This window comes from Misgurnus anguillicaudatus, chromosome 19 (genome assembly GCF_027580225.2).
Source record: "Misgurnus anguillicaudatus chromosome 19, ASM2758022v2, whole genome shotgun sequence".
NCBI classification, from domain to species: Eukaryota; Metazoa; Chordata; class Actinopteri; order Cypriniformes; family Cobitidae; genus Misgurnus; species Misgurnus anguillicaudatus.
This window is the reverse complement of record NC_073355.2, coordinates 36,807,836-36,819,063: the sequence shown is the minus strand read 5'-3', so window position 1 is coordinate 36,819,063 and position 11,228 is coordinate 36,807,836. Positions and strand designations below refer to the sequence as shown.

At 40.4% G+C, this 11,228-nt stretch overlaps 1 protein-coding gene across 3 annotated transcripts; it reads left to right on the top strand.

The window, feature by feature from the left end:
- Positions 1 to 1,193: 1,193 nt before the first annotated feature.
- e4f1 (E4F transcription factor 1) lies at positions 1,194 to 10,736 on the top strand. 3 transcript variants are annotated; one of them, XM_073857590.1, is made up of 14 exons: positions 1,194 to 1,355; positions 2,173 to 2,282; positions 4,864 to 4,951; positions 5,071 to 5,205; positions 5,367 to 5,483; positions 5,855 to 6,007; positions 6,183 to 6,298; positions 7,229 to 7,447; positions 7,526 to 7,640; positions 7,721 to 7,938; positions 8,025 to 8,223; positions 9,575 to 9,732; positions 9,817 to 9,879; positions 9,966 to 10,736. In XM_073857590.1, exons 1-14 carry the CDS (start codon positions 1,262 to 1,264, stop codon positions 10,311 to 10,313), a joined length of 2,133 nt encoding a protein of 710 aa, XP_073713691.1. In that variant the 5' UTR covers positions 1,194 to 1,261; the 3' UTR covers positions 10,314 to 10,736. The 3 variants fall into 3 exon arrangements, with proteins under 3 accessions (XP_073713691.1, XP_073713690.1, XP_073713689.1); XM_073857589.1 differs by having other exon boundaries at positions 7,211 to 7,447; positions 7,541 to 7,640; XM_073857588.1 differs by having other exon boundaries at positions 7,211 to 7,447.
- The last annotated feature ends 492 nt before the right edge of the window (positions 10,737 to 11,228 follow it).

Genomic DNA, 11,228 nt, shown 5'->3' with positions numbered 1-11,228 from the left:
AAAAATAAATAAATAATTTTTTATAAGCTGTCGACTTCAAAAAACAAGCGTTTAGACACAGAAATGGAAACAGGCAACTTTTCATAGTACTCCTATTAGTAAAACTGCGTCCAATAGGGGGAAACGTAGTCGGCGATCCACTTTATTCTCCGTAAAGACTGGGTTTTACGGCTCGACAGCTTATAAAAACTTATTTCTGTGTTCTTTGGCTTGTTAGCTGTACATATTGTCCCAAAGCAGCTTTTAGGCATTATTCGGTTTTTTGTTATAAGCCAGAAATGACAAGGAGGCGGCCTTTTGCAATACAAAGTCAATGGAGGCTGTTGGATTGCTTTCCCCCCCGGTGGGCGTGGTTTTCAGGTTGTGACGCGCTGCGCTCTGTCTCTATGGAGAGGCGGGCTCGTCGGATTCTACAGCCGAGCGCAGTTGCTCTCCACCGACTGCGTTGACGAAAAGCACGATGGGAAAAGACTTGCTGACGACACAGCTTAATGCTCATTGGCCAGGTTATGTCAGCTGATGACTTGTTAATTCGAAAAACTCTAATTCCTGTAGTAGTTTTTATTTTAATTCAATTGTTCTTTACTATGACATTTATATTTTTATGAATTCCTGTAAACTTCTGCATTGGTGTTGATTTATTTGTACTGTGAGCTGTTTATATTTCACACAACAGAAACGGTTTGTATTAGACTTAGATTTATTCATCCCAACATTTACTAAGTAACCTTTTCCAGTAAGGAACAGTTCACCTTCGTTGATTCTCCTTATAAACATCTTTATGTAAATGAATTTATTGGTATTTAAGTTGCATCTATTTAATCCGCGATAAAATACGCGAACGTGATCTCTGCCTATGCTGACGTTTGTAGTAGACTGGACTGCGAGATTGGTGAAGTGTCTGACTTAAAAGCTCTTTTTTTACTCCTCCCCTCACTGCAGGCGTCTGCTCTCATCTGAATTTCAGGCAAGGCAAGCTGCATCTCAAACAAGCCTATTAACAACGCGCTGTACAAAGATTAATTGTATGCAAACAGTTTATCGTATGACATCAGAGTACCGCGATACCGATTCGAAAGCTCAACTTTCCAACTGCTCTCGCGGTACTTTGTTGCCATATGCCCATCGGTCTGTGCAGCGCCGCACGAAATCGAGCACACTCTGCAGCTCTGTGACCCCGCCCTTTGTTGTTATGACTACGAGGTCGTAAATCCGCCATGTTTTCCCTGTTAAAGCGTTGCGACAGAGACGGAGGAACGACATGACTGAAGAAAATAATAATACGGCAGCAACAGTTACCGACCAAACGGAGCCTAGCAACATCATCACCATACAAGCGACGCTCGGAGATGAAGGTAAAAACGGTGCGATGGGGCAAAATCACACAATAAAGTCGCGATTACATGCGCGGGCCTGACTTTAGCATTTTCGGGCACGTTGGCGCGGTCTGCATTAGCTGTTATGCTATATTAGAAGAGGGTTTACTGTGCTAATGTTACCTAGCATAGATCTGTGCTGCATGCAACTCTAGTGGTGTTTACATTGCTTAACTTACATTTTGTGCTAACTTGCTTACATGAGTGTTTTCTATGGCATGTATAACGTGACATCTAAACAATATTTACGCAAGTCATATGGCAAGCTGTGCCACATGAGTTGATGTAACGTTAGGCAGTGAGAATTGAGATGGGTCATACCAAATTTATTTTACATTATCAATGTAATTATAACAGTTATTGAGAGAAGTACTTGTATGTATGTATATACATTTGTAAAACGGTCGTATCCAAAATGACTTGCAGCGCATTCAAGCTGTACATTACTTTAATCAATATGTGTGTTTCCTATTACCTTTGTGTTGCTGACATAATGCTTTACCAGTTGATCTACAAGGACGCATAAATGTGTTACCAACCTGGAAAATGTTTAATATTCATAATATTTGACATCCTAGTCATCCAAAAGCATGCTACATAATGTAAAGAACATTGTGTGAAAATATTACCTTGATATGTTATATATTGACTGAGTATGTCAAATATTGAATTCAACGTAAAATCGATGCTCCAAAATGACATTATGAGGCTTCAGCCTGGATTTCACAGACAATGCATATATAAATTATGCCCATATTGTTTTGTATTTGTAGCTCAGATGTTTCTGTTTTCGCAGATGAGGATATTCATAAATGTGGGAGATGTCTGGAGGAGTTTTCCGCTCTTGATGTTTTTATACAACACAAACTCAGCAGAAGCTGTAGGCGTCCTGAGAAAGACCGACAGGTTTTTACATTTACATTACATTTACATGACATCTGGCAGATGCCTTTACAGTGCATTCGATGTACGTTTAATCTGCATGTGTGAGAATCCCAACCTACAACATTTGCTTATGCAATGCCCTACCAAAGGAGCTACAAGAACACCCATTTTTGTATCACAACACAGATATGTTATTATTAAGCACTAGGAGCACAGTGGCCCCCAACTGAAAATTTTAGGGGCGCAACCAGAAAATTTAGGGGGACATACCGTAAATCAACATGCTAACAAATATTCACATTTCTACTAAGTAATACACTGTATTACTAATAAATACTTTGATGATAGATGCAGAAAGTACAATGTGCTGTTTTAAATTTAGTGTCACATCATCACAAAAAAATTCAAATTTACTGGTCGCACATGTGCGAATGGATGTAAAATTCAGTGGCACACTCTCAAATTTTGGTGGCAAAATGCCATCATTTGGGTGCAGTCTGGAGCCCTGTAGTTCTAAGATTTTTAGATGAAATTAATTTGAAACATCTTTTCTAGTCTTACTTTATTTAATTAACTTTATTCTCACCATAAATCTAGCCTTAGAAACTGGCAAAAAGAAAGAAAGATTAAGCCTGGAGTATAATCTGTTTTTAACGTGCACGGTCTTGCAAAGCATAATTTTTTTACTCGTACGTGCACGCAGATTTTCGGCGCATTAAAGGCGCTCTAAGCGAATTGAAGCGTTTTAGACCATTAAACATTTTTTGTTACATACCGGAAACATCTCCTCACTATCTGCTTGCTGCCTGTCCGCTGATCAAACTGTAAAAAAACGCGATCTCTGTAGACAGCCCAGGCTTCACAAATGGCAATATCAACAAGTGGCCAAACCTAGCATCACAAAACAAAACAAAGTATTCCAGCCAATAATCGACAAAAAGGATTTGGGGGTGGGGGTTGGGCGCGTTCATGAAAGCACGGAAGGGAGGGGGAGGAGTTAGCTACGCTCCGTCTGTTTGAAAACAGTTTCAAACGTCAACAATAACTAACGTATCGCAGATTCGCTAAGAGAGCCTTTAAGGCTCCACGATTATGACTAAAATAATTGCCGATAATTCATCTTAATATTGCCATTGCTATTATAAATGTCAATTAATAGATTTTACATTAAAGTTTTAAAAATGTTTTATAACTTTCTGTGAAGCAGCTACATGGTAAACTCTAAACATCCAAAATTTAATAATATAATGTAAATAACAAATAATTATGGGAGTTATTTTATTAGTAAAAAGCCATCCTAAACTAATGGACACGTCAACTTGTCAATTTTAAAACATACTGGCAAAACGCAGAGAAATGAGCACAGATGGACGGCTGTAATTGATAATTTTGGCAATTATTACAGATGCTCTGATCGGCCACGGATCAGTATTGGCCGATAACGGCATTAAATGACTTGACCAGTACCATTAAACTGTAAAAATAGATGGACGACGCGATGTTGCTTTCTTCTGTTGTAATGAATTGAAGCCAAAAATGTCCGATTATGGATGCTGCCATGTTATGTAAAAATGTCAGTTTGGAGCCAGGGCATGCGCAGAAGGAATCGTCCTTTAAGCTAGAGGCGGAGCCGCAGGATCAAATTTTCCGCCCAAATGCTCACTTGTAGGGATGTCCCAATCCGATTTTCTGGATCGGTTTCGGGGCCGATCCGGGCTTTTTGGCTGGATCAGATATCGGATCGTTGATAACGATACTGTCCGTTAGCCGTGGTTGTTACTGACAAGCTATTTAAAAGACAAGGTATTATAAAAGCACCATTTTATGCCCTATATACTTATGTGAAGGAACAATTGCACATTTAAAGACATTAAGTTTACAGAAACACTGTAACTTACTCCCAAACTGAGTTGATCCGATATTCGGAATTCTGGTATCGGATCTGAAATTAAAAAGTAGTATCGGGACATCCCTACTCGCATGTCTAATTTAACCACGCCAATCGTAACGATTGTTAACGTTAAATTTTCATTACTTTTTAAAGGCATATTATACTTCTCTTGGCAGAAGAAATATTTGTTTTGCGTATATATTTTATTCTCTATTAAAAGAAAGATCGGCCGATTACAAAGATTACAAATCGGTACTCGGTATCGGTTGCAAAAATCCTGATCTGAGCTTCCCTAGCAATTTTGTAATTGTTTCAACTGTAATTGTAATCCCGATTAGTTTTTTGATGAATTGTATAATCCTAACATGTACCCCCCGGCTTACCCATAAGAAGGACCATGCTTTAGCCTTTATTGTTCATTTTGCACATGTATGTTTGGTACATACATGATGTCTATATAACATGAGGTTTAATGTCCTGATCACCTCTCCATAAAGGGGTATTTAGAGCCTACATATGATTTTTGCCAATATGTCTTGTTATTTACTATCCAAAAATTCAACACTATGCTCACTGAGTCGTATCATAAAGTCTTTGTCTGCTTAGCCTTCACCATACACTACAATTTATCTCTACGTTAAAAGCATTAACCATTCTTAAGCCACAAGTAGGTGTCAATGTCACTGCTCATCCATCTTTTATTAACATCAGGCAAATGTTGACCCTGATGGAGGTGCTACCTCTGAGGTGAAGACAAGTGAAAATGGGTGCTCGTCTGATGAAGCATTGAACAACACAGGTACGTTATTCCCATATTCAAGAATATTCCCACATGACCCAGCAAACTTGTATCACAATAGAGTTTGTTTCGAAGGTAATTTAGCAATGTTGTTAATAATAATGTCTTTGTTCCTTTAGTTGGAGGGGATAAAAGTGGAAGAAAAAAAGGTCGATCGGCAAGAAAGGAAAATAGCTCCAGTCCTGCTAAATTGAAGTTGAATCCAGAAGGACGATACATGTGTTCCATATGTGATAAAACATTCAAAACGACAATATTAAATGTTTTTATCTATTTCAAATATAATAGAATTACTCTTAAAGGTCATACAGCATAAAAGGCATGCAGCTTATTGTATATTATTTTGGAATAAGAATGTGTGACTTTCTAAATGATGGGTTCGCTCTTAAAATCTTTTTTTTTGTCCCTTAGACAAATATTTTGAGAACTCACATGTTTACACATAACGATAATAAGGATTTCTTCTGTGAAGAATGTGGGACTTCGTTTAGGACAAAGGGCTCGTTGATCCGACACAAACGCAGACACACAGGTAAGAACAGTAAGCTGTGCAGTGGTGCTTAAAGGAATAGTTCACACAAAAAATGAAAACAATGTCATCATTTACAAATGTTGTTACAAACCTGAATGAATTTCTTTAGTCTTCTAAAATGATGGTAATCAATCACACAGTTGACGGTACCCATTGACATAGGATTTGCTTTTCCAACTATGGAAGTCAATGGGTTTTGCCAACTGTGTGTTTACTATCATAAAGAAACTCATACAGGTTTACACAAACATGAGGGTTATTAATGATGACAGAATTTCCCTACTCCTTTAAATTGTGTTTTTTGGATAGTGGATTGGATATTGAACATCCTTTTGTCGTTTTAAGAATCATGATGTCATTTCCTGTGGCAGATGAGCGTCCATATCGGTGCAGTCAGTGCGGGTTGGCGTTCCGAGAGTCCGGAGCCCTGACCAGACATCTGAAGTCTTTGGTGCCTTGCACTGAAAAGATTCGATACAGTCAGTGTAAAGAGATACTTGTGGGCAAAGACGGAGTCAGGAAAGGTAATTCATGTCTGGGGAACCTTTAAAAGAATATCTGATTAGTTTAAGGAAAGTGCTGTGGCTTGTAAAAGTTTACCAGTTGCACATTTACAGTTTCGTTTGTATATTGGATAATTCATTGGTAGTAAATGTTTAACTCATGACTCTGTCATTGAACATTTTTTTCACTGTGAAGTTGACCCATCACCTCCTGACCCCGAGAAAGAGGAGATTCCTGTAGTGAGTGTGGTCGAAGCTGGTCATGAGATCATTCAAATTCAAGTTGTGGATGAGACCGGACAAGTTCAACAGGTCAGAGACCTACGAAATTCACCTTGATACTTAAAGGGACATTCTACTTTTTTTTGGAAAATATGCTCATTTTCCAGCTCCCCTAGAGTTGAGCATTTGATTCTTGCCGTTTTGGAACCCATTCAGCGGATCCCCGGGTCTGGCACTAGCACTTTTAGCATAGCTTAGCACAATCCATTGAATCTGATTAGACCATTGGCATCACGCTAAAGGTGACCAGATAGTTTCTATTTTTCCTGTTTGAGGCTTGACTCTTCTGTGGTTGCGTCGTGTGCTAGGACCGACAGAAAATTAAAAGTTACAATTTTCTAGGCAGATATGGCTAGGAACTACACTCTCATTCTAGCGTAATAATCAAGGACTTTTCTGCCGTAACATGGCTGCAGCAGGTGTAGTGATATTGTACCATATCGGCCTAGAGAATCACAACTTTTGGTTTTCTGTCGGTCTTGGTGCACGGTGTGGCTACAGGGGAGTCGGGTTTTAAATAGGAAAAATAGAAACTCTTTGGTTATTTTTTGGTGGTAGTGGTCGGGTCAGATTCAATGGATTATGCTAAGCTATGCTAAAAGTGTTAGCGCCAGACCCGGAGATCAGCTGAATGGATTCCAAAACGGAAAGAATCAAATGTTTAACTCTAGGGGAGCTGGAAATGAGCATATTTTCAAAAAAAAAGTGGAATGTCCCTTTGGAATGTAAAAATCTGTGACTTGATATTTAAAAAAATGTAACTTGATTCTTAAAAAAATTAACTTAATACTTAAAAAAAGTAGCTTGATATTAAAAAAAATAATTTTTTTTTTAAACAATTATACATTTGAAAAGCAGAAAAATTATGATTTTTGACACCAAACGTTCCTGCAATTATATAATCACTCTCATATAATCCTGTATTGCACACTACTTCTGTAGTTCTTCTGTCCTGAGCAGGTTTTGTCCCAGCCTCAGACTGCAACGGTGGTTGAAGCCGACAATCTAATCTGCCAGGCCATTATTAACTCTGGCATCGCGCTGGAGACCCAGGCCACGGAGGCAGCCGAGGAGGCAGAGGCACGGTCACCTAAAACGATCCTGCAGGGTCCTGAGGGTGAAACCAGGCTTACTGAGATCCAGGTGACGGAAGAGTGTGTGGAGACCGAGGAGGAGCAGGTGAGGTTTTGGGCAAAGGATAGCACAGATAGTAGTTCTGTTTTGTTTGTAAAATAAGAATATTTTATTGTGTCATAGGATGCTTCTTTGAAGGAAGGACAGGATTCTCAATCTAAACTGTACAAATGTCCCCAATGTGAGCGTATGTTCAAGACGTTGTCTTACCTAAAGGTTCACGTCAGAGGGCACATCGGTAAGCCTATAACAATTTAAATCTATACATTTTTTATGCGCATAGGTGACATCCAGGCTAAAATGTGTATTCTGCTTCAGGATACAAGCCGTTCAAGTGCATAATATGTCAGAAGGATTTCCTGACGGGCTACTTGTTAAAGAAACACATGGAGACGCACGTAAACGAGAGGCGCTATAAGTGCGGAGAGTGCGGAAAACTGTTCAAAGCCATCGGACACGTCCGAGAACACATGAGAGCTCATTCTGAAGAGAGGCCGTACCCCTGTAGCTTCTGTAATAAGAGGTACAAGACCAAGGTGAGATACAAACGAGCCTCTGTACCTTTTAATAACAATAATCGTTTCGAGTGATGCGTTATCATATCCTATCTGTTGTGTTCCAGAATGCTCTGCAGGTGCACCATCGTACCCACGCGGATGAAAAGCCTTACGAGTGCCAGCACTGTCTCCGTGGCTTTCGGGAAAAAAGCGCTTTGGTTCGTCATATACGGCATCATACGGGAGAAAAACCCTTTAAGTGTTTGAACTGTGGGCGTGGCTTCGCAGAACATGGCACTCTGAACCGACACATGCGAGCTAAAGGTGTGCATCATTACACTTATCTGTGCTAAAATGAATGTTATGTCTACTATAAGAGATACACTCACCTAAAGGATTAATAGGAACACCTGTTCAATTTCTCATTAATGCTATTATCGTATCAACCAATCACATGGCAGTTGCTTCTATGCATTAAGGGGTGTGGTCCTGGTCAAGACAATCTCCTGAACTCCAAACTGCATGTCAGAATGGGAAAGAAAGGTGATTTAAGCAATTTTGAGCTTGGCATGGTTGTTGGTGCCAGACGGGCCGGTCTGAGTATTTTATAATCTGCTCAGTAACTGGGATTTCTCACACAACCATTTCTAGGGTTTACAAAGAATGGTGTGAAAAGGGAAAAACATCCAGCATGTGCAGTCCTGTGGGCGAAAATGCCTTGTTGATGCTAGAGATCAGAGGAGAATGAGCAGACTGATTCAAGCTGATAGAAGAGCAACTTTGACTGAAATAACCACTCATTATAACTGAGGTATGCAACAAAGCATTAGTGAAGCCACAACACGCACAACCTTGAGGCGGATGGAACAGCAGAAGACCCCACCAGGTACCACTCATCTCCACTACAAATAGGAAAAAGAAGCTACAATTTGCACAAGCTCACCAAAATTGGACAGTTGAAGACTGGAAAAATGTTGCCTGGTCTGATGAGTCTCGATTTCTGTTGAGTGGTATCATGCCTTGTTAACACTGTGCAGGCTGGTGGTGGTGTTATGGTTTGGGGGATGTTTTCTTGGCACACTTTAGGCCCCTTAGTGCCAATTGGGCATCGTTTAAATGCCACGACCTACCTGAGCATTGTTTCTGACCATGTGCATTGTTTCTGACCGTCCTCTGATGGCTACTTCCTGCAGGATAATGCACCATGTCACAAAGCTCGAATCATTTCAAATTGGTTTCTTGAACATGACAATGAGTTCACTGTACTAAAATGGCCCCCAAAGTCACCAGATCTCAACCCAATAGAGCATCTTTGGGATGTGGTGGAACGGGAGCTTCGTGTCCTGGATGTGCATCCCACAAATCTCCATCAACTGCAAGATGCTATCCTATCAATATGGTCCAACATTTCTAAAGAATGCTTTCAGCACCTTGTTGAATCAATGCCAAGTAGAATTAAGGCAGTTCTGAAGGCGAAAGGGGGTTAGACACAGTATTAGTATGGTGTTCCTAATAATCCTTTAGGTGAGTGTATAACATGAAATGGCTTATAAAAAGATTTTAAGGATGAGGAAATTAGCACATAAATGTCTCGGGTTAGGTTATGGTAACGGACAAAATGTAAGTATGAATGTAGCAGCTTTTAATGGTTGTGTATTAATTTATGTGCGTTTAGGAGGTTGTTTCGCTATGGGGCAGAAGGACTCTGAACAAAAAGGAAGCTCTGAGGAGCAGGAGGTGACGACTGAGGATGTCGGCTCATCAGATGACCCTCACGGTGTCCTGGTGGAGTTCTCCTCAGTAGTGGCCGACACTCAGGAATACATCATCGGGGTATCGTAATCTTGTAGTACCTCACTAGATTGTGTTGCATGTGTGGTCCTGTTAAAATGGCTAAATATTGGTTTATCTTCGCAGTCATCAGCTGAGGAAGGAGGTCATGGGGAGGGCGTAACAATAATTCAAGACAATCAGCAGCAGGTATTTTTTCTCTTTGCTAAGATTTCCGTTTCGTTTGTTCGCCCAAATAGTTTCGAAATTGATTCGATTCATGTGTCTGGCCGCAGTTGGACAGCAACATTATGAAGGTGGTGCAACAGATCGTCAGCCAATCACACGGAAGCCACCAGATCATCGTTCAAAACTTGACCGCCGACGAGACCCCCGGCATGTCAGACTGCGGAGACACGATCACCATCGCCACGCCCGAGAGTTTGACCGAACAGATGGCGATGACGCTCGCGAACGCCATTAGCGACGGCACCATTCTCGGCTCCTCCAGTGAGGGCGACGCTGAGACCCATACCACAGTTACCATGGTAGCGGCTGAGAACATTGAGACAATGGAGCAGGAGGAGCAATACGTTATTGCTGCGCCTGATGAAATGGAAATTCAGACTGTGGTGGTGGTCTAAGAAGAACATGCTGTGAAATAATGTAATAGTTTTTATTTGTCCTTACGTAAACAGCCATGGTGTAGCATTTCAGTTCTCTGGAAGACCTTATTTTACTCAAAACGAGCAAATGTACTCCCGCTTTGTGCTTGCAGACAACTTCAGTGTTAATAGCATTTTCATGGCTGCAGGTTTTACTGTACTAGCTCATGTTATTTTATTAGCCAATGAAACATGATTTATGTTTTTGTTCTTTTATTTTTTAATTGCTGAGCAAACTGTCATGGCAATTGAGGCATCATTTTTGCCTTGCGTGTGACCTATGTTTATCATCAATACTAATCATGAGTATGTAACAGTATATATTGTGGTCAATTACAAGGCCAATAGGAAACCTTGCAGGGAATGAAAAGTGGAAAATGATAATAAATATATTTTTATGTATTTTTTTTCTCCCCCCCCTGGTTTCTTAATGCATTATTAATGCTTAAACGCATGGTGCATGATCTTTGAAAGCCAATGCTGATATTTGAATTCACCTAAACAAACACACCCCTACCCCAATAGAATCTGGACCGTCTTTTGAAAGACCCGCCCCACACATACGCAACCCAGGCAACGATGTCGGTTAATACTGCTGATTACTGCTGATTGGCTACAAGTGTGTTTTGGTAGTCGGCCCAACTCCCTTTTCCAAAGTGTTTTTCAAAAGTCACGCACCCCACCTTTAATACACGGCACTTTAAAATGCTTGATTCTGATTGGCCAGTCATGACATTTCAGAGTAGGTTACACACAGTTATACCACTTTCAGGGCTGTTGAATGCTTTATTAGGGCCCGAGCACCGAGGAGCAGGCCAGAATGGCCTGCACCGAAAGGTGCGAAGCCCTATTGGTTTTGCTCGAATTTATTATTTTTTTAGGGCCCGAGCACCG

Bases quoted from the DNA above. Each gene is read 5' to 3' on its own strand.
- e4f1 (XM_073857588.1), top strand. From the start codon at position 1,262: ATGACTGAAGAAAATAATAATACGGCAGCAACAGTTACCGACCAAACG. The intron at 7,641-7,720 runs GTAAGCCTATAA...ATTCTGCTTCAG, and splicing joins TCACGTCAGAGGGCACATCG to GATACAAGCCGTTCAAGTGC. The intron at 8,224-9,574 runs GTGTGCATCATT...ATGTGCGTTTAG, and splicing joins CCGACACATGCGAGCTAAAG to GAGGTTGTTTCGCTATGGGG.